A 23708-nucleotide genomic window follows, 5' to 3' on the forward strand; every position below is an offset into this window, starting at 1 on the left:
GAGATATCTGCAGCTGAAATGGGCTGCGCTGCTTCACGGCTCCGGCCACTTGAGCTCGTGTCCTCTTCTTGAGGCTTTGTGCTCCTTTTCTTTGCAGGGAAATAATGTGGCATTTCCCTTCTGCTTTCTCCCTGTTATCAATGGGATATTTTATAGGAGGTCATAAAGATGAAATATACCGGGGGCTCTTGGGGTTCTTTTCCCAGTGCCACTCCAAGACCCTTTAAACCGACAGGAAACCACTAGGATGGGTCAAAAAGCCAGTCTGTAATCCTCCTCTTCCAGGTTTTTTAACATCTTTCACAAGCTTAACTCTGCGTGTTAAAGTTGAGAAATCCAGTAATTCCTGAGCTCCAGGTCGCCGTCGTCCACCTGCCCCAGGGCCTCAGCTCCTATTTCTTACAACCACAATTGTCCTCGGGGTTTGACATGCCAAAACTACCCTTTCGTCTTGCTTTCATTCTGCTACTTCCCCCCTTTTTCTTTCTATTTTCTACCCCCATGCATGAGAAAAAAAACCCAACCTACAGAAGAGAAAGTAACAAAGATCATAGAAAGGCGAGGAAGAGATTTCCGCTTAAAGAAATACTGGAAACCATTTGACTTGCAAAAAGCGCCCGATGTAAATCAGCAGATTTGCGATCCAAATTAGGCAACCGTGTACAAGACATGGCTTGAAAGACTTTCCCATGAGCCGGCTCTTTGCAATCTAACAAATCACATGTGGCCCGTCTCTTCTGTGGATGCTGTCGATCACAATATGTGCACACACCACCACACGGATGGGTGAGTGTGTGCACACACACACTTGACCTTGTGCTGACATGCCATGAACGTCATCTCTCATCCTGCCATCACGAAGCGGCCACGTCGGCTCTCCTCGCGGGTTGACTCCTTACGTTAAGGGTGTCTGAAAAATTGCTGCAGCTTGGGCTCTTAGTGAAAGAAATCCCTCTCTTAGGGAAAAACATAAAAGCTCTGAGCTGTCAGTGAGCTGCCAAAGCTGCTACCACGAGAGGCCAAAACCCAGTCAAATCCAAACAATGGAGATGTACAGTTTTGAACCGCTTGTTGGACGCAACATTCTCCCGACGTGCAAGGAATGCTTACATCCATACTTTGCATTTATCAAGATAATAAATCTTCCGAAATCCCATCTAGCTCAAGTAAAAACAAATCTGTCCGGTTCCACTTCAAAGCATTGCTGCTTTATGAGTTTACAACCAGGATTTACAAAAATATTTCAGAGGCTTTGGGTCTGGGAGTTCTGTTTCTGCTGGCCCGGCAGTCGGAGCCAAGCCACCGTTCTGGACGTCCATGTACATTTCAACTGATTTGCAAAAACAGTGGAAATACACAAGTTTCAGCCCAACGCAACACAAGGTTGTGTGGACGATGGTGAGAAACGGCTTCCTAGACATGGACGGCCATTGTGCCCCGGGACGAGGGACGGAGACTTGCTTACATAAAGTCTGCACATGTTTGCACCCTTGTGATGACAGGGTAAACGCTCGCTCTAAAATATTCAGAGGCAAATATCTGAGCAGGCCCCTCGTGCACAAACCCTCTGGAAGACGACCTGGCATTAAATAGTCCAGAGTCTGGGCGAAAGGAAGTCCGAGGCTCCCCCAGCAGAAGCGTTGTGTCCCATCGATTCAATATCTTCGAATGCCGAGCAAATTACAGCTATGATTCAAAGGATCTTTCCTCACCACAGAGAAGAAGGAGCAAAGAGAGCATGACGACTTTATTGTAAACCAGCCAGATCTCCACAACAAAAGGAGACAAGGAACAATTGTTGCTCTTTTAGGAAAACAAAGCTCAAGATTGCTTAAATGCTGGGCGGTGAAAACCAAACCACTCTCACTCTCAGCTATATGAATCACTTTATAAGTCCATCCATCCATCCAAACCTGTTTATTCCTACTCGGGGTCATGGGGGTCCACTGGAGCCCATCCCAGCCCTCTTTGGGTGAAAGGCACCCAGGACAAGTCACCTGTCCATCACACATGTGGACAAACCACCACAGACTTCTATGGGCAGCTTAAAATAACCAATTAACCTAACGTGCATGCTTTTGGACTGTGGGAGGAAGCCAGAGAAAACCCACACAAGCACCAACGACTCCTGCCGGGAGTCAAACCAGGATCCTCGGAGCTGTGAAGCAGCGGTCTAACCATACGAATGAGTGTGTAAGAGGGTGTTTTTGTAGACCGTAACAAGCTGCAGCACCTGGCTGACTGATAGGAAACACGGCTCCAACAAGAAAGCTGTCAGGCTGAAGCCGTGGAGCTGGTTATAAAGTTACCTTGGAGAAGGTAATTCAACACGAAGTGTGGCGAGAGACGTCTGCCTCGAGTTTGGAGCGAGTACAAACAGACTGGGCAAGTTGTAAAAGGGAAACACAACGGCAGACTTATTAAGACGTCAAAATGTCAGTATAAAAAATTGAAAGCTGAAAATTGGAAAAAAGGAACCGGAAAGAAAACTGTTTTAGAAATAAAAAGAAAAAATAAAGCTCAATAAAAAGTGATTAACGACTCATTCGCACTGGATTAACATTACCTGGGGACGTTTGTGATAATGGAGGAGGACACCTGAGTCTGTAATCCCGTGCAAATGCGCTATGTTTAAGATTTCCCCACAAATTACTGACCCTAAATCAGGAAACAACGCAGTCATGATGTAATTTTAATATCATGCAAATGTACGTGTCAGTGGTCACAAGGATGCTCCTAAAACCAGAAGCCTGCCTACTTCTTATCTTGCATCAAGCTCAAAATCTGATAGGACGAAACCTTTACAGTTTCAACGCAAGCATTTTAAGTTTACTGTTAGTATGGCAACTGAAACTATAGGACAATTATGCCATTTTCCGATTTGGTTAACTTTCAAAATGTGACGTTTGGTCGCTAAATTCTAACTGTGGAGCGTCTGATCAGACACTTTAAACGCAATATTCAAAGTTAAGTTAAATCAAAGGTACTGTAACTGGTTAATAAAATTTAAGGTTTCAACTTGACGTCTGTAAATTAGAGTAAACTAGATGCAGATTTCAGGCGTAATTTTAGCATCACTGCAGATCCAGAAGTAATTCTAGTCATGTGTGAATAGTACATGTAGGCTTTAGAAAAGCAGCGAAGGAAACTGCGTGCAGAAGTCGTGTCAAGAGAATCGTTTACTCCTAAACAGCAGGAAACACGGTTATAGTTGACTAAAGAGAAGTGGTTCTGGGTAATGTGAATCATGGAGCTGCAGCCAGGAATCTAATGAAATGAGGTTCAATTTTCAAGAAACGCGCCCGATCAGGGGAGAGTGTGTTATTAAATCTACAATAAATTAACAGGTGTAGAAATGTGATTTTGACCCATTTTTTCATTACATCTGGTTTAAGAATGAAAGGCTGGAAAAAAAAGTTGAATCCCTGGAAAAGGTTCATGAATTACTTTTACAATTTTCAAAAAGCTGACTTTTAATGTTTCAGCTTTCTTTTGGCCATAAAGCCGGTACCACAACTGCTCTCGGTAACTGACTGGATAAAACCTCCGGATGGAGGGACGGAGAATTTACTTCCTGATTGATTTTACAAAATCGAGTTTTCAGCTGTTAAATTTCATCCTGTATCAGATGTGTGATCACAGCTGAATGAACATCCTCCAAGAATGGTCATTTCAGTCTTTTCTTTCGTGTCTTTAAATTAGGACGGGTGGCCAGACTTCGTTTATCATGACATGCTCAACTCTGCAACGTGCTACAACCCCTTCGACCCCATAATGCAAGTCACGTTGTGCTCTAAGAAGTACTGAGATCTTGTATTTCCTATATTATGATATAAGAAGACGTTTGATCATTAGGAATGTATTTTCATTTTCATATGTGGATGATCTATGCTTATACTTTCAGATTTTATTAATCCCTTTGGGAGGTTATCTCGGGGAAACGGACATCTCCATCTCACTCACACAGCACTGTCTTATACAAATCAAACACCCCGAAAACCAAACACCCATATAAAGATAAAACATAAAAAGAAAAAGAAAAAGTGCAGTGCTATGAATAGAATTATATGGATAGAAAAGAAATAAGTGTTACGTAATATTGCACAGAGTTATTGCACAGTCCGGTTTGCTGTTTTGTCCATCCATGAGGAGCAGACACTCACCTGCAGTAGTTGTGGCTCCCCAGACCCCCCTCCCCGTTGGGGTATTTGAGGGTGTTGTACGGGTGCTGGAAGGTCTCGTTCCAGAAGAGGCAGGGTTTACCGCCGTGCAGGCTGATCTGGCTCTGGAAGCCCCGGTAGTCCTCGCCATTGGCGGTGTAGCACTCTGGATGGACAGAAGAAGAGAAGAGAAATGAAACAAGAGAAGAAATACAGTATATATATTTATACAGATAGCAAATTTGGCCAGACGGATGAAGTATTTAACCCGGAGGAGGCTTTAAAACAGCTGTAAAAGAGGCCGCCGCACATGTAACCTGGTGTGTTCCTGATCCTATGAGATACTAATGTGCTATTAAAACATTTTAATGCTTTTGGAATGATTGTAAACGATTAGTTAAGAGCCATTGCGCGCTTCGCTCAGGCAACGTACGTTTTAATCTCGGGCCAAAAGTGTTTCAGGCAAGATCAATAACGGCATTGTTTGAATTAACAGTAACACATGAGCATGCAAGTTGAGGGGGGGATATACAGCAAAAGGAAATATGGCTTGAGTTTGTGCGTGGATAGCAACCACATGTGGCCGTCGGGTGTCCGCAGCGCAGCAACGGCAGTCCAAGGCTTTTTCTTCCCGAAACGGAGAATTCAAGTAAACAAAGTCTGACGGACGGCTGACGAGCCGCGGCTGCTCGTCGCGGCTCATCGCGCTGAGCCTCGGGCGCCGCTGTCAAAAACACTTTTTACAGCCACAACTGAATTCCTCAATTGATTGCATCACTATGGCAACCACAAACACACTGTTATGATTAGTCATCCTGCAGGTGTTCACGGCCGCCACGAGCGACGGAGACGGCTGGGAGCTCCGCGTCACCGGCGGGGACGGGAACGGGTTTGGCGTTATCAGCCAGAGGAACGACCGGACCGACAAATATCTGTGAACAAACCCCTCCGGCGTGAGTTCAGGATGCTATTAGCCCGGTTTCACGTTGGGCCTGTCAGTCAAGTACGAAGCAAGGAAGAACAATAGTTTGCTTGTTTGGCCCGTCTCCATGGGGTCTTGTTGCTATGCATGTGGTGAGGCCGTGACCGGCCCTTTTTATCAAGTCAAGCTGTTCGGTGCGAGTATGAGCTAATACGTTGCAATATGACAGTTATTATACCCCATGGTGCACCAGCTGTGCTCCATCGTTCTCTCTCCTTTTCCTTTGAATCCAAGGTTTCCCAACTCCGTCTCCACTGCCTCGTCATCTGTTCTCATTTCTCACCATCTTCTCTTGTTTTATTCTCTTTTTGTTTGTCTTTTTTTTCATCATCCACCTTTCAACATTTCCCTGGGAATCCCTTCCCCTAATGAGCCCGACATCCGTTGCCAGGGCCGCTCTGAGGTTGTTTTCAGATCAGAAGAACGAGTGTCACGTCTTTAGGAATGAACTTCCTGTATCTCTGAACGTGTTTCGGATTATTTACAGCGCTCAGCTTACATTCCTGCCTCCTGCATCCACCACACAAGCGCAGCAAAGACCTCGTTTTGGAGTGAATCAGAGGCCACGGCTGTTCTCCGTCTGTCAGCCAAAGTTGCTTTTAATTAAAGTTGTTTCGGCTGCGCAGTTCAGTAAAGCTAATCAACTATCCGTCACCTGGTTGACAAGAGATCTGCAGCAGCGAGGAGCTGCAGCGTGTCCAGTTTGTGCAATGATGATGCCCCTCTCTTGTTTGTAAATGCCCCCCCCACTCCCACTCCCTTAGCAAATTATTGCTGCCTTGGCAGGCAAGGATATCCGCGACCACATCGTAAATCCACCTGAGAGTTTTGAAGCAGAACATGACTCCATAAAATTAGAAAAACAGCTTAATGGAGTTCCAACGGGGGTCATGCTATCCCTACCTCAGGGATATAAGAGGGAGGGGGGGGCTATGATCGGGTTCACACCCAGGGGACAGACAGGGCATGTTAAATAATGCTCCCTTCTCAGATATCAGCAGATGCACCTGCGAGCAGATGCAACCGATCGCTATGGACCTGAAGTCTTTGAAGATAAAAGTGTGTTTTTAGTCAAGCAGAAGCGACAGTCGCCATTGTAAAGTTCAAAAGATGGTATTTAGTCTGAGTCTGGAGGGGGGATAAAAAACTACAATATCACTTTTCATTTCAAGACAGGTGGCTTTGGTGAATTTCGTAGCAGGAGGGTTCCTGCTTTTTGTTTTGGAGTCAGCACATTGTGGAGATTTCATGTTCTCCCCATGCTTTCAAGGGTTTCTGGGTACTCCATCCACCTCCCACAGCCTAAAAAACATGTACGTGAGGTGGGGCTGGGCGATATATCTAGATTTTAATATATATTGATATATTTTCAAACGCGATATGGTACGAGACAATATCGTTTATATTGATTTAAAAAAAAAAAAAAATAATATTTTATTTTTTTTATGATTTTGATATAGCTTATTTTGTGACAAATTGACTTTTATTTGAGATTTGCACAAATGTTTTGTTATTTGCACAACTGTCAACCTCAGTGGAAAAGTCTGCCTGTTACTGTCTACATTGTATTAATTGCACAGTGTATTTTAATGTAATTGTTATGCAGGAAAGGGATATTTGTTTTATTTTATTCAAGAAGCATTTTTATTCCATATATGCAGGCAGTTTATTTTTATTTCATTTGTATTATACATTTTTGATATTGTGCAGACCTCTGTTAATAAATGAACCTGTGTGACATTTGGCACGAGGCTTTGTATTAAAACTGACTGTTTTTTTAAGGGTTTGCCTCAGAAAAAAATGAAGCTAACAGAGATGCTATGCTATAATGCTTTGGGGGAAACCCAAATAATGGCACAGAAAAAATATCGATATATATCGAGTATCGCCATTCAGCTAGAAAATATGGAGATATGACTTTTGGTCCATATCGCCCAGCCCTAACGTGAGGGAATCAGGAGTTGTGTGTGGTTGTTAATCTGTATGTGGGCCTGTGATGGACTGGTGATCCACTCAGGGCCGTTTCAGCCTAATAGAGCTGGAATAGGCCTTAAATAAGAAGAAGTGAGTGCAGATAATAGATCAATTTTCCAAGACTATGAGTTGATTAACACATGTGAAAAAAAGAAAATTGCCATCGACCTGCCATGTTTCCCTTCAGGCTCCAACATACTGATGCTTTGCCTTTTCCAGCATCGTCATGTTAGATGGCCAAACTGTCTCTAGTGTCTTACACCAACAAATTAACATGCAAAAAATGAGCAGAGCAAAAAAAGAAAAAGGGAAAGAAAGTGCATTTTAATTAGAGACAAACTTGACAGAACATTTGCTAATATAGCGTAGCGTAACTCTGGAGACTGTGATAACAAAGCAGCTGCGTCTGCAATGTCTTCGGGCTAGAAAGCTTTGCCAACATAAAAATGAGAGTTGGCGTCAATAACTTTTGCACAGACCAGATACTGACGAGGGACAACATCAGAATATCACAGCTTTGGCCAACTTTATCCTAAAGGCTTCTCAAGTCATTGCTCCAGCGGAGTGGGGTAGGATTAGAGGTAAGTTATGGTGGTTAGTTTAGACGCTACACTTCAAAAGAGCCACTCCTCAGGTTTGGGTCTGATGTGATGACATTTACGGAGCGACTGAACAAAAGAAGTCATTATCAAAAAAGAGTCCCGACTTAAAGGTTCATAGCTGTCTGGATGTTTCACATATTTCAATGTCATGAACTTGTGCTTCAAATTATAGGGGAGCAGCGCTGATAAGATTACAATAAGTATTGATTCCAGTAAGCAGCAAGAGAATTCCTCCTCGGTGTGGAATGACGGCACGCAGGAACATGCACCGGAGCCGCCTCGGACTCCCTAATTAAGTGCTCTTTTATATTATTAGTACTTTTAATACAGGCTGCAGTCATCTTGAAGGTATGTGTCGGGATGTATTATAGTCGACAGGAGCTGTAGATACCAACATCATCTCAACATTCTGATATTTAAATGGGTACTGTTTAGGGCTGTTCGATTAATCGATTTTAAATCGTAATCGCGATTATGTAATTAGAACGATGTTAAAACGTGAAAATCGTAAAATCGATTTTTAATTTTTTTTTTTTTTACCTTGTCTGCACACATATTAATGATTGATACCATATTAATGATTGATATCATATTAATGATTGATGGAAATACCTCTCAATACCTGCGACAAGTGCCCCATCGGAGAGGCTCTTTAGTGTAGGAGGGGGCGTTGTAACATGCCACCGGGCACAATTATTATTTAGCATGCAAAGACCCAGTTTAGTTTAATTAGAAAATGTCTTGTTTTATTTAATTGGAAATATAACTTACTGTATGTTTGCAAGTGCTGATTTGCAGATTTTTTTTTTTCAGAGATAAAACTTTATATTTTATTATATTTTTTAAAACTTTTTTTCAACTTATTTTACAGAGTTTTGCACTTTATTCATTCATTTTTGGTTTAATAAGAGCAAAGTTTGCACTTAAAGCCCAATGGGGCAAATGTTCAATAAAAAAACAGCATATTTGAAATAATTTCTTTGCCTTTTGTCAATTCACAAGATAATCGTAATCGTAATCGAAAATCGGATTTTGAGGCATTTTTGGGCAAAATCGAACAGCCCTAGTACTGTTTTAAAATGATATTCCTTTATTGCCCTGGATGGACATCAACAGCTGGGATGAGCCCCGACAGTGACCGGTGACCCTGGAGAGCAAGAAGTGGGTAGACACAGTGGAAGGATGGAGGGATGGATGGAATATAATGACAAATGTTGATAATATTTACATCCTTCAGGATGCTGACAGCTAGAACAGCAGAGACAAAGACGAGGAAACACTCTCATGGAGGCATTGGCGTCGGCACGGACGCAATAATGAACCAATCAGCGGCCAGTCAGAGAGGATATCTTTGGGCAGGGAGAGAGTAACCAGCTGCATCCCAAATGAGCTCCTGACCTTCAAATACCTTCCCTTCAAAAAGGAGCAGGCATCGAAATGACTGTGCGTGGCTGCTTGTGGCGATGCCTAATGCACTGCATAAAAAAAGGAGGAGTGGAATGACTTTGTAAATGTCTCCTTCCTCTTCCGGAAACTTTCCTCTTGAGTTTCACGATGAAGCATAGCTTGTCTGCACATGGTCTGGAACGGGTTGCGGTTGGCAATCATTCTGCCCCGCTGTGGCCGTGCCGGGTTTCTAGGATTAGACGGTATATATGGCAGAGTCCTGCCACTACTGTAGAAACGAGGGGGGGGGGGGGGGGCGCTCCATGTGGTTACAAGGCTTCAGCTGCTTGCGGTGGTAATGGGAAGTAGTGGATCTGCAAGAACTCAGAGATAAGTGAGGGCATCATAAAGATGAATGGACCATTTAAAATCCCTGCGGGTGCCCTCACATCTATCAAGCCACGGAGGAGCGGCCCGTTTCTCCCTCGGATCTGAGCGTATACGACCACTCCGTCCACGTCCGGGGGCAGAAATGAGGACCTCATCCGCTGACCGGGCCGTCACCATCTCGGGGTCAACTCCCCTCCCGACACCCCTGACTCTCCCGCCTCAAACCCCTCTCCCTGTCACCAGGCAACTGCTGCGCTCTCGTCACATGAGCCGGAGCTTTTTTGTGGTTTCATCACAGGCCGTGATGGGAAACAGAACCGCCGCCGAACGAGAGAAGAGGGGGTAAAAAGCCTCCAATAAAAAACATGCTGATCTACAAATAGAAATGGTCCGGGAAAAGGGAAGAGAAGGACTCACCCTCGACCAAGCCCTTCGCTCACAAAGTGGAGCGCCACCCCGGCAAAACGACAGAAAGAAAGAAGAAAGAAAGAAAAAAAAAACAACAACATGATGGCTGGGAAACAGCTAATCGCCCTGTTATTATATAAGTTGGGATTTGTGGCTAATCACTTCCACATTGCAGCTTCAAATGTGCTTGATGCTCCAAGAAATGAGGGTTAAGAGAGAAAAGAAAGAAAGAATGCTGCGTTTTGGTCATGTGGTGTTAAAAACAAGCAAGTTTACAAACAAATCTTTTCTGTGGAAGCCGCTGCCAGGTCACACCAGAGCACTTATCTGTTGCGCTACGAGGGATGAAAAGCAGCGATAATTACAGACGACTGCTTCCTCGCAGAGGGTTGACATAAAAAGCTTCCTTCCATCTTTATTATATGTTTTGGGCTCTGAGCACAGCAAAACAGGCTTGTTGCATGAATAATATTTCCACTGTATTATAAATTACACACACAGATTTAAAAAAAAAAAAAAAAAAATATGTTAATTTATAGAAGCACTGACAAAACCTAAATTTGGAAGCTGCAGACCGGGCACCCGCAAGGCTTCAAAGACTGTCCAAAGTCTACAAACCGAGTTGACAGAAACGGGAGATTATTGTTTCCTCAGTGCCGTGCGCTGGTAGCCATTACTGCTGCGGTGCTCATTAATGTCAGCGCAGTACGAGCAGGGGCCGGGGCCAGGCCAACGCAGGCCAGATGTAGGGTTGCAGAGTTCTTTTACTTTGGGGAGGGGGGCAACATCTGGCCGCGATACAAGTCTGGTTCCCCTTTACCCCCGGCGGTATCCATTTCCCCGATCAAAACCACATCAGACCTCAGAAGATCGCAGCAGGACCGACTCGCATTCAGTATCAAGGTTTCACAGATCAACACATCCAGTGGAGCTCATTTAATGAAGTTGGATGATGTTTTCAGAGGGGGATTGGGGGGGGGGGGGAAGGGGGTACCTCAAAACTTAATGAACCACATCTCTGGCCTCTTCTTTAAGAGGTTTTTTCTGTTGAAAGCACCTCCACGGGAGAGGGTCACCGAGAGTGCACAGTGTCCCTCCAGGGATGAAAACAGGCCTTGCGGCGGTTCAACCGGCAGACAAGTCTTAGCAGTGTTTTATTTGATGCTTTTTTGTCCTCTGGGTTGTCACCTCAGATCAACCAGGCTTTAAACCATTTCTTTCAGTCCCGAAATAGCGGCCGTGCCCACGACTCTTCCTGCTAGAAGCCTCCGCTGCACCACCCTCCGAGTTCACTACCACAGGAGCCACAGAGCCACAGGACTCCCTGCCAGGGTTGCAGGGTAGCACCTATAAAACACGGCCCCATCTCGTTTTCCTCCAGCCCTTATTATTCAGCTCGGTAATGGAAACAGCCTAATCTGTTGGAGCCAGCGGTGGGCTGAAACCACCGCCGAAGTCCCCTCCGTTTGAAGTTGTTTTTGCAGGAATAGGAACCATACATTTTTTTTTTTAACTTTTTGCAGCAAGTTTACTTTCTACCTTTAAGGTTTAGCCTCGGGTGAAATTAAATCAACAAACACAACGAAGCAGATACGACATCCATTTCTTTTTTAATTCCTGCGATGGCTACATGGACATGGGCCAGTTTGAGGTTCGGTACTGGCTCTGCGACGAGGTGGGATGACCGTGAGCGTTCTTGGCACCCCTTCAGTGAGTGACTGATGGGCTGCAGACTCCGACTGTGACGTAAAGGTCATTCAGGAACATGACGACACCCTCCAGGGAGAAACCTGCTGGCAAAATACTCACAACCGGGACCTGTTGGCTCACCTCACTTGAGGGTGGATGAGGTGCTGTGTTCGCATATCTTTCAATTACCTCAACTACATGCTCAACACACACCCCGGCGTTTTTCCCAAAGTTAAACGCTCCTTCCCTCCTGTTTCTCTGCTTTTATTCAACTTGTGTGCTTCCGCCATTTGTGCTGCAGCATTCACACACATCCATAAGACGCTGGCCGCAGGGCTGAACGGATGGATGAATGGCAGGTTTCCTGCATGTTGGACGAACGCTGCTGGACCTACTGTAAACCAGCTCTCACAGTCCGAGGAAAGAAAGCTGGGGCCGTCGGCGGAGGTGTAAGGAGGATGAAGTGGACGGAAATTAGCTGAGCGCTTTCCGAGGTGTCTGTAAAGTTGCTTTCGTCAACGAAAATTATGACTAAATATCGTCGTCAACGAACCTTTATCACCTGAGGAAAACGAGACGAAACGCAACGAAAATGCTGGTCATGTGACGATAACGGTAATTAAATATATAATGCAATATCGTAGACGAATAAAAACGAGACTAAAATGTAGATTACAAAATAAAAACTCTGCTAAAATGTGTCTTCATTTTTGTTGACCAAAACGAGACGAAATGTTCTAACAAAGATCCTTAATCTCCATGTTTTCAGTAGTTTCCTCTGGTTTAGTTCTGCTGCTGGGTGACGTCACGTCCTCAATCCCAGTCGCTGCAGCGGGGAATCAGATCCAGAAGATGCAGTTGCAGGTTAGAGGCTGATGCCGTTAACGCAGAGCTCTAGGTTCACGTCCATTAAAAACAAAGTTACATAGAGGAAGGGACCGATGGCCAGCCACGCGGGGATCTTCTCTGGGGCTGGGAGAAGAAGAAGAAGAGACCATCTTTGGATACACTTTCCTACATAGACGTGGAAAAGAAAACCCAATGTGTCGTCAAAAAAGAAAAAGATGTGGAGAAATCCGGAAAAATAAATATGCTGTAAACTCAAATTAGAGTCTTCTGTATCTGGAATGAATGTATTCTTGAGTCTATAAGGTAACAATAAGATAATAATGATAAGATAACCTGGTTTGAATTGTAAAATGGGTTCGGCTAAATACAATCTTTGACTAAAACTAGACTAAAATGGTCAGACTTTTAGTCGACTGAAACTTGACATGACTAAAAGGATAATGAACGTGACTAAAACTAATAAAAACGCAAATAAAAGCTTGACCCAAAGACTAAACTAAAACTAAAAACTAAAAAATTAAAAAAACACCAGGTGTGTGGGATCGAGCCATCTGAACTTAAACCAGGAAGGCGTGATAAACACCAAGTGATGGAAGGACAGGCTACATCAAGCATGAAAGAAGAGAGAAAAACCAAGAGATGCACAAAGGAAGCTACAGTGGGGGTGCAACAGCCATTTTTGTGATACAACAGATGTTTTAACCAGGCTTTATTTTTACCCTTCTCCCCACTGTTATCTACAGGAGCACTGAAGATCAGACTCCAACCTCATTCCAGAGGAGCTCTGTGGCGCAGCTGCGTGCTGGGGCCCTTTACCCGCAAACTAGTGACTGACGCACGGCTTAAGAGAGCGAAAATATGTCCCGTTAATGCAGGTCTCCTCTGAAGTGCATAACACACTCCCATATGGGCTCCTCATCACGAGCAGCCATCTACGGCTTGTGATACAAGACTCTTGCTAATGGCCCCGCGCGCCTCACATAGGGGTACTTTAAGCTTTGCCCCTTTTTGTTTTGCCTCTAAATGGCTGGTGTAATGATCTCTCTGTCAACTCGCACAGTTAGATCCTCAGATAAAACACGAGCAGCGACGACGCTCGCATCGGTTTGCATCCTCACCCTCATGTCCGTACTTCTGCACACACACTTGCAGGAACAAGGAGAGGGAGCAGATTTCATATAGAGGAGTCAGACTATTTTATCATGGATCACTCACACACACACACACACACACACACACACACACACACACACACACACACACACACACACACACACACACACACACACACACACACACACACACACACACACACACACACACACACACACACACACACACACACACAGCCTCCTTTGTTCGTCAGTGGTAAGGCCAGACTCGCTGTGGTGATCCCATTCTCACCCACTCATCACTGTACTGTATATATCGCCCACTAAGGGTGTGTGTGTGTGTGTGTGTGTGCGTGTGTGTGTGTGTGTGTGTGTGTGTGTGTGTGAGAGAGAGCTACTGTTTTAAGTGCATGTGTCTGTCAGCAGCCTAACTGTTTTAAATGCAGCAATCAATTTGTGGCTACATCATGTAAACTTTTCCGCCTGCACCCTCTCGTCCCGCCTCCTGTCTCATTCTTCGTGGATTCACGTCGCTCCTACATCAACGCCGGGATTCACACGCCACCACGTACGTCACGTCCATGCCCTCTGCCCTTCGAACTTAGGCCTCGAGCTGACGGGAAAGGCCAAGACGTGTTGCACCTTCAAGGAAGGTGAAGCGAGATAAATCATGAGACGGGTTATCATGAAACACACCTGTTTTCCATCGCGCTGTTTGCGCTCAGGTTGGTATCTGAGGAATGTAAATTATACGTGGTTTCGTTTGAGGTGAAGTTGTGCGAGTCTCCTCGCGTGGGGATTGTGTGCAGCCATTACAGACCTCCACCCCCCCCCCCCTACAAAGGCAACCACCAAACATGCACGCTCTCAGCAGGCGTGTGATTACAGGGTCCCGAGAAGACGAGGTCTGACGAGCATAAATAAAGGTCTCAGGTTCTTGGGAGCAGGAGGGATGAGACCTACCCAGCTAATGTGAAAACCAAACCAAAACAAACCAACCAAAGCTCATTGTTACAAAAGCACGACTCCTGACAAGAGGTACTGGAAGATGTAGCCCGCCCAAGGCAGCAGAGGACACTTTAAGGGGGTCTCTCCACTAGTGTTGAGAGGGTTTTACCAGATACCTCTGTGATGGAAAATTCAGCCTCGGCCACTTGATTAAACCAAAACTGCTGAGAGCATCAAAACTTAGCCTTGACCCAACTGAGTGTACAGACTGGTAGTCTGCTCAAAAAAGATTAACACTGACCTTAAAGATGTTTTTGTCTACTCGAATCGTAATAATTAATCATCCTTTATGCCTTAAAATCAGTATACTTCCTTTGTTTCATCGTCATGACGCCTCATGTAATTAAATCTACTGAAATTTGGATCATCTCTCAAGTCTTGTTCTTGGTAACTTAGACACTCAGTTTCAGTCCAGTTATTTATGGAGGATTTTTTGTGCCAAAATTAAATAAATAAATACATCATTAATTAATTAAATTGGGAATGAAATATATCATTAATTAATTAAATGTGTCATTAATTAATTAAAATTAGAATGAAATATGTCATTAATTAATTCAAATACAATTCATTTTAAGTAAAAACATATATTTATTATTTCAGCATTTAATTAATTAATGACACATTTAATTAATGATTTTGTGTTGCGTCTGAATCATGAAATGTAAAACAGCATTTAATCAATTAATGACACATTTAATTAATTCATATTTAATTAAGATCATATATTTTATAAATATTTAATAAATATTTAATAAATAATTAATTTTAATTAATTAATGATGTATTTATTTATTTAATTTTGGCACAAAAAATCCTCCATAGTTATTCACCTAGTTGGAAATGTGTTAAAGAGCATTTAATGGGTTTTTTCCACAACAACCTGCACACCTCTCACTTCTAAATTCCTCGTTTAAGGGTACTGTAAGATAAATTTGGCTCACTTTACTCATCGATGCAAAGAATAAGTCCAGCTTTAATTTTCAAGGGTCAGAGGAAACTCTGGATGCCCTTGGAGAGGTATACAACCAATCAGAGAGCAGCTTTTGAGCACTCCTGGATGAATTCTCCTCCTTTTGCGTCATCAGTAGTCAACTTGTACAGACGTATTACGAGGTGGCAGCAACCGGATGGAGATAAGTGTACAAACAGTCTTTTTATTGGACTTTTTGTGTACATTGGTTTGTCTTTCGGGACTGCTCAAAGCAAACCTTTCTTTTGTGTTTATCTAACAGAAAGCTCATGCTCCTTCCCGTATCGTAAAACACACCTAGGAGGTTACGAGAGCTACCAAAACAAATAATCAGTCATCATAATATCTGAGTGTCTTGCTCTTCAGCTTGAGCGTACTAGAAAATGAAAGTCATTCGCTGGTCTACGAACAACTAATTCACCCACCCAGCCGTAGATATGTTCAGGATCCTTTAGCTTTATTCACAGCTTCTGAAGAATTGTTCTCTGAAAATGAACAACATGGTGACTAGAAATTGGGTTTAAGTTAATTAACTGTCTTGTGGGAAGCTTAGAACCATGTGTTGTGATTAAATGAAACTAAAGCAGACAAACACTGGAGGCCATTTATGCTGTAAGCAGTGCGGACAATCACGGTCGATAAACCGAGGAGGGGAGTTTACGCGAGAGGTCAACATCAGCAACAATGGTCATAATTTGTATTGAATACTGAGGTTTCAGCAACTTTTACTTCTTGTTTGCAGTGGTGGGATAGACAGACTCCATGTGTTGGGCACAAACATGCGACCATCTGCATCCAATGAAGCTCCAGCGTGCTCGTTTGGAGGAGTGGTAAACAGACCAGAAAGAGGGCCCCAGCATGTTTGTGTTCTCCGTCTTTGTAAACCAGAGATGGAGGCACTGGCTTGTTCCTTTTCCCTTTAGGTTTCTTTTCCTTTTTAAAAGGACGCCGTCCTAACGTGACCAACGTACCTGACCTGGTCTCAGCCCTGATGTCCTAGATCACATTTAAGATGCATGAAATTGCAAAAGATTGTGGGATAAACCCCAAATAAAAGCAACTGAAAGGACATCATAACAGCAGCACAATAGCCTGCTGCAGAGGGGGGGGCCGAGCTTTCAGCATCAGACCCCCTTTAAAAGCCACGTCTCCAGTTCCTGACTGGGAAAGCGATCGTTTTTCACAGTGGTTTGTGCGGCTGTGGGAAGAGCAGCGGTACTGGGTACCAGATGCCTCTGGTAAAAGACGGGGGCCATCGCACCGAGCTCTCTGGGAGGAGGATCTGTTACGGAGGATCTATTGAGGTCCAGTAGATTCTGTTTCACGGCATCCACCGAGTGTGACCGACCTTGGTTGGTTGTGGGCCGTGGGCTGGTGCCACGAAGGCTGCAGCAGACCCGGCCCATTATGTGTCCACTTCTGAGAACTCTAGTCAACTTGAACGCAGGACAGGCAGCTGAACACGGCCTCTTTGCTACTCTGGTTACATCCTTTTTGACCTGAAGCCTCCTTCAAAGGGCCCTGCATCGCCGTGGGATGTGACCTGCTTTGCAGCTTTGGGAACAATGTGCTGTTTGTGCAAACAGATGACTGAAATGGTCCTTTAACTTTAGAATTGAAGTCCATGACTAGGGCTGGGCGATATGGACCAAAAGTCATATCTCGATATTTTCTAGCTGAATGGCGATACTCGATATATATCGATATTTTTTCTGTGCCTTAATTGGGGTTTCCCCCAAAGCATTATAGCATAGCATCTCTGTTAGCTTAATTTTTTTCTGAGGCAAACCCTTAAAAAAACAGTCAGTTTTAATACAAAGCCTTGTGCCAAATGTCACACAGGTTCCTTTATTAACAGAGGTCTGCACAATATCAAAATGTATAAAACAAATGAAATAAAAATAAACTGCATGCATATATAGAATAAAAATGCTTCTTGAATAAAATAAAACAAATATCCCTTTCCTGCATAACAATTAAATTAAAATACACTGTGCAATTAATACAATGTAGACAGTAACAGGCAGACTTTTCCACTGAGGTTGACAGTTGTGCAAATAACAAAACATTTGTGCAAATCTCAAATAAAACATTCAAGTCAATTTGTTACAAAATAAGCTATATCAAAATCATTAAAAAAAAATGTAAAGACATTTTTTTTTTTTTTTTTTTTTAAATCGATATAAACGATATTGTCTCGTACCATATCGTGTTTGAAAATATATCGATATATATTAAAATCTCGATATATCGCCCAGCCCTATCCATGACCTATCTCACCTCAAAAATTACTTTTTAGCACAAATCAATGTACTTTTATTTCCATGTTCCACGCTGAAACATGTTCTGTGATGTGCTGCACATTCTGCCGTCACGGCTTCTTAGCGCTGCCCACCGCCGGCTTTGTTCGTCTGTTTGCTGTCCACTTAGCTACGTCTGTTCCCCTCACTTGCGCAAATGTTTGCTCGGCCCACTTAGCCATGTCCACTTGCTGGGCCTTGTCAAATCAGTTCTGTCTGTGGGAGTTTCCTTTAAGGAAAAAAGGCGACAATTTCCCTCTTCGGCCACAGCCTGCTGCAGCTGGACACAAACCAGAGCCCGGGGCTGAGCGGTGAAATTACTCTCCATTTATTTAAAGTGGTTGCCATCACTCCACCGCAGCGGAGCACAGACGTCACTGGCCCTGCACCAACCATAACTCCAATATAAAAAGAACCAAAGTTCGCCGGACAGGTCATGTCTCACACAGCAGCAATTCAAAGTCCTTCCGTTATGTTCTCGGTACGCTTGTCCCAAGTCCGAACTGCACGTGACACCACAAAAATACATGGTTGCTTTGAAACTCCATCTGCGTGGAGATTTTTGCAACAAAAAAACCCACCTAAGTCATCACTGGTGACATCTTTGGAGCGTGTTACACGGTGAATCACATTAACAATAACAGATAATAATGTTAATTATCTTCAATGGTTCTCCTTGAAATCCACGACCAATGCATCAACTAATCTGCACTGTTGGAAACGCAAAACTGCACTTCGGTTTATCGGCCCAGTCGGGGCCGATAACGCCTCACATCAACACACATGTCCGATTTGGAGCAAGAAAGTTATTTGTTGTGCACTTCTCCCACATAAGAGCCACTTCTTCCCCAGGGCCGTAAAATCTCTTTGGAAATTCCATTCCCTGCGAATTAAATTGAGTTTTGATCATGAAAGCAAGCATTTGTTTTTGAAATAATAGAATTCGTGGCGGGACATCATGATTTATGCTGTTTCATTACTGTTCTCTGAGTGTTTTATTTACTCTATCGCCCTGGAGTGTTTTCCGGTTGATGGGCTCGGACTGCTGCAGGGAGCGCCGACAAGGCTGAGGGAGAACGTCCTTCAGGATTGACTGGAATGGGTCTCCTCATGCAAATACCACGGTATGCAAAGAGGCTTGGGAGCAAAGCTCATCCGCAGTATTCAAATAGGAAGAGAGAGGTGACTCGGCTGCACGAGACGACGGAGGACAACCAAGAGATCCATCTAAGAATACGGGAGGGTGTATAAACTATCTTGTCACTGACTGACCTTTGAGCAACAAAACCTCACGAACCAGCATTCTAACCATAAGAGCGCTCTCTCACACCTAAACATTGTTTATCTCTTTCGAGGCTGACGGTTGTGTACAGCAGGCTGTGGTCTGACAGCTTAATCCCATGCTGTCTGATGGGCCCGCCCTCTTGGATCAACGAGCGGAGTGACGCACTCATGTATGCACTCATGGACGCACCGTGTTCAACAGGACTATAACATCTGTCCTGGACCGGGGGGGGGTCAATGCAACACCATCATCACCAGATGAGTTGCCTGATCCACTGCCTGTGCAGGTGCCGCTTTGCAAAAGGTGAAAAAAGACACAAAAAAAACAAAAAAAAAGACAACGATAAATTGAAGAGTTGCCCTTTGCAGAAGTTTAAAAAGAGAAAACGCCGAAAGCATGGAAGAACACAGGGAGAAGTACTTCGATCACAGGAACGTAAGCATTTGAACACGACGGGACAAGAAATCACAGTGACACGATAATAAGCATAATTTTGTTTATAATAGCTAGTTCTGTTCCTTCGTCTTAGCGGTTGGTGGTTTCATGGGCGGCTCAGGCCCTTGGCATGGGAGAACAAGGTTGTGGCCCACAAGCTGACCCTTTCGGGCAACACCCAGAGGTCAACAGGAAGTAGATGGGCAGCAGCATGACACAGAAGCACGCCTTTCTGACCTAAAAGGTTTTTTCCCCCCTCTCTCCCTCTCTCTCTCTCTCCCTCTCTCTCTCTCCCTCTCTCTGCTCCCAAGTATCAGCCAAATTCAACTTACTTGAAGCCAAGTATAAGAGGGAATTCTTCAAAACTTTGGCTTGTCTTCACAAGTCAAGACTCGCCGTGTATCACAAGTGTTGAAATATACAAAAAGAAAAGAAAAAAGAAAAATACTGTTCTGTTTTCTTCCCTTTCAGATTTTCTGATCTCCATGTGTGGCTCCCCTCTGAGTCTAAACGCGTGTCCTTTCATCCGTCAACACTACGTACGCTGCAGCGAGCCGGTGCCACGAGGTTTGATTCAACAATCACTCATGCGCTTGTACTTGTGATACTCCGAGACGGCGGCCACCACTTCTATTTAAACGCTAGATCATCGAGGTAATGCCGATCATATCTAGAACCACTGCTCAGTCAGTGAAGCATCAGAAAACAAAAACAAAAAACAGTTTAGTCCCATTGTGCAGAAACAAGAATCCAATGATCAAAAACTGTATCTTTATATCTGTTTTACATAGTTCTAGTTGGCTCAAGTTTTGAGCCACAACTGTGTTCATTTGCAAGTAAGTAAAGAACTAATTAGCATTTTAAGATGTCATTTGGAAGTCCCAGTCGGATGAACAGACTCTGTGTAGCTGAATTTCGTTGGTTTGCCGTTGGGCCTTTTGTTGTCTTGCTAGCGCTAACCTCTTGAGACTTTCCACTGAAGATTTATGAAGCCTCCATATGGGTTTGTGTGCCGCTCATTATGCACGAATGCAGCAAAATGCATGCCGAGTCTGTCGGGAAAACAGCCTCTGCAAGGTGACCAGACCTGTGTACGACCTCCAGGACGTGTGGAAGGAGTTATAAGTTTTAGGGAGATTAGCTCATTTGAGTGATGAGCTAAAAAGACAGTAAAAGCCACCATGAACGCTCAGCGCGTTGCTGCATCCTGTGATTGATCCGGACACTTTTGCCTGTCCTTGAGTGAAAAGGCGAGGGGAGTCGTATCGTCTCCAAGGGAACGACGACAACAGAAGAGGCGTTTCATCATGACAAGAACGTCTTTCATTCAATCAAATAGTTAAATGGGATGTGCTGAGATATGAAGATAAGGCCCAAAGCTCCGAGTCGAAACAAACGGCACATGGCACGAGTCATTCACAGCCAAAAAAAAGCTACGTCTTCGAAGACTTCGCCTTCAGGAGTGTCAGGAGTTGCTAATCTCTCTAGATAAACAGATTGTCTTTCACACAATGATCACTAAACTGATCATCGAAGGGTTATCTCTCCATGATGGAAGTTTAAATAAAGCTGTTAATCAAATTAACTGTTTTTTGACACTAGAATGCCAGAGCACCAAATAATTGCAGATGTATGCCTCGCAAACTAGACGGACAAAAAAAAAGTTAAATGCACACAAATAACATGCAAAATATGCCTTCTTAAGTTTTAAAAAGCAAGTAATCGCCTGGCATGAAGACCAAGACAGGATGGAGCAGATAAAAATAACCTTTACATTATTTAATGTCTTAATTTATGTGATAATTGACTGCAATGCTGCTTGCATGTTAAAGCCAGACAATCAGCCCCTCCGAATCTGAGACCATAGGTCTCTTTTGAAAAAGTTTCAAATGTCTTCTCCAGGCTGGACGTGAGTTTCCGCCTCAAGTGGAGGACGCTAAGCGTCTTGGAGGCGTATCAACAAATTAGGGAGGAATGGAGCAGGAGCCTGACAGGTGGATTAGCGAGGCGTCTGCAGCAGCGCGACACTGTATCGGGTGTGGTGAAGAGGGAGTTCAGCCAAAAGGCTCCTTCTACCGGTCAGTCGATGCTCCTAGCCTCACCTATGGTGAGGAATTGTGAGTAGTGACTGATCCAACCAAACCACGAATACGAGCAACTTAAACAACTTCCTCTATGCTGGACTCTCTTAGAATCAAATGACAAATATCAGCATGACTTCAGCCCCTGAAGGCAGAGGAACATGTTATAACCACTGCCATCCATCCATCCATCCATCCATCCATCAACCCACCCACCCACCCCCCCTCAATGTGGGGGGACAGCGAGCCTCTCCGAGCCTCACCCAGATCTCTGAACTCCTACACCCAATCTCCAAAAGTAAATTTAACCGCCCTTTGAAGAATTCCCATTTCATTTTCTTGTACTCACAACCATGTTCTTTCGTTGTCAGCCAACGCTGACGGCCATAGGTCAGGACGGGACAAATAAATCAAGAGCTTTGAATTTATGGCTCTGCTCTTTCTTCACCATCATTAGGTATGGTGCAGCAGCCACATCCCAGCACACTTGCGTGTGGGGCCTATGTGGGTAGTAAAAGGCCTGAAAAAAATAACCCCCATATGGGAATGTCCACAGCTTTTATATCGGCCCAATTTTAGTTGCCCATGTGGGTTTAACCATGTGGGTTTGACACAGGATTATATTTGGGTGCTGGGTGGGCCTCACATGTGTTTTTCCGTTCATCTGTTAAAATCAAACGTGCCCCATTTGTTTTGCCCGTTTTGAGCCTGTACATGTAGTTCCCATTAGTTACTGAGCCAAAACCCGCATGGGGCACCCACCTGGGTCCTCTCATGTGGCTGATCCAAGCAGACAACATAGAAAACGTCTATTTCAGGACCCGGGACTATTTTGTCACCATGTACATTAGCAATGTAGGGAAATAAAGATTGACATAGGAGAGAACCTGCAGACAATCCCTGCTGGTGGCTATTGATCAGCCCATTCATGACCCACACAGGCCTGTTATCCCTTCTGGTGCTGGTCTTTGATAGGGCTTTTAGTTGGGGTGGGCTTGGGTTCCCTAAAGCATCACGTTAGTAAAATCGCTTCAGGCGTAAACTGCTGGAGGACATCCCATGGTGCACTCAGCTCTTTCCTTACGCTGGCCTCTTAATCTCAGTGTCTATTAATGCAATGAAGGTTGTTTCTCTTGTTGTCTCGTAGGCAGAAATCTGCCAGTGTCTGAGTTGGTTTCAGACTCTTTACTCATGACCCATGAGCAAGAAACTGAGATACTGTACTAGGACACCTGAGATGGACTTCTCTTTCGCTTGAAGCGAAACAGGTCTGAGAGATCATTGTGGTTTCAGATTAGCAGGTGCTGACTGGCCTCATAACTGCACGGCTTGACAAAACACTGGCATGACACGACTTCTGGTAGACAACAGCAGCAATAACTTCTGTTTGCGGCCACATGATGAAAGTCTATCCAATATTCTGGCTTTTCTCTATCAATTTGTGAGGGACATATCACTTCATCCACTTTGTGCTCGCCCGCTGGCTGCCAACTCTGTTGACTTTATGGTGAAAAACAGGTCATCTATAATCACTTTGAGGGGTTTATTGCTTAAGTTCAAGCTGCAACACTACCGATGATATGGGTAGAGAAACAAAACAGTAAAGTTATGCACAGAAAAACCAAAGCAATGAGCTAAAAGGTGCTAAATTGGCCGTAGGAGTCACTTTTGTTGGAACCTATTCTTTAACTACCTTCATGGAGAATATTGAATAACTCAAGATGTTTTAAGTTTAACATTGTGCAGTTTTTATGCTCCCTCAAAAATTGCTGGATACTTTTCAATTAATCAAATCCAAGGTCCGAATCCAAGTCCTGGAAATAGTCAAAACAAAAGGGATAAAACTCCTCTGGTTTCAGCAAGCGGACACATCTTTAATCATGAACACAGCTACTTAACACACGGTACCTTTTGTGGATCACACACACACACACAGAGACACACACACAGTCCAGTACATCAATCCGAGTGAGCAGTATGTCTGGATGCGTGCTGCACAGAAGCTCACCAGGGAAGTAGAGGTTTCCAACTCCATCTCTGAACCGGAAAAGCGCGAAGGACCACAGAGCCCACA

At 44.0% G+C, this 23708-nt stretch overlaps 1 protein-coding gene across 2 annotated transcripts in view; it reads right to left on the reverse strand.

The window, feature by feature from the left end:
- Positions 1-23708, reverse strand: part of kremen1 (kringle containing transmembrane protein 1) — a 79817-nt gene that overhangs the window by 50322 nt on the left and 5787 nt on the right. For both annotated transcript variants that reach the window (XM_061730560.1, XM_061730558.1), the window contains exon 2: positions 4164-4326. In XM_061730560.1, the coding sequence (XP_061586544.1) occupies positions 4164-4326 (163 nt within the window). The remainder of the gene's footprint in view (positions 1-4163; positions 4327-23708) is intronic.

Source organism: Cololabis saira, chromosome 9 (assembly GCF_033807715.1).
Source record: "Cololabis saira isolate AMF1-May2022 chromosome 9, fColSai1.1, whole genome shotgun sequence".
NCBI classification, from domain to species: domain Eukaryota; kingdom Metazoa; phylum Chordata; class Actinopteri; order Beloniformes; family Belonidae; genus Cololabis; species Cololabis saira.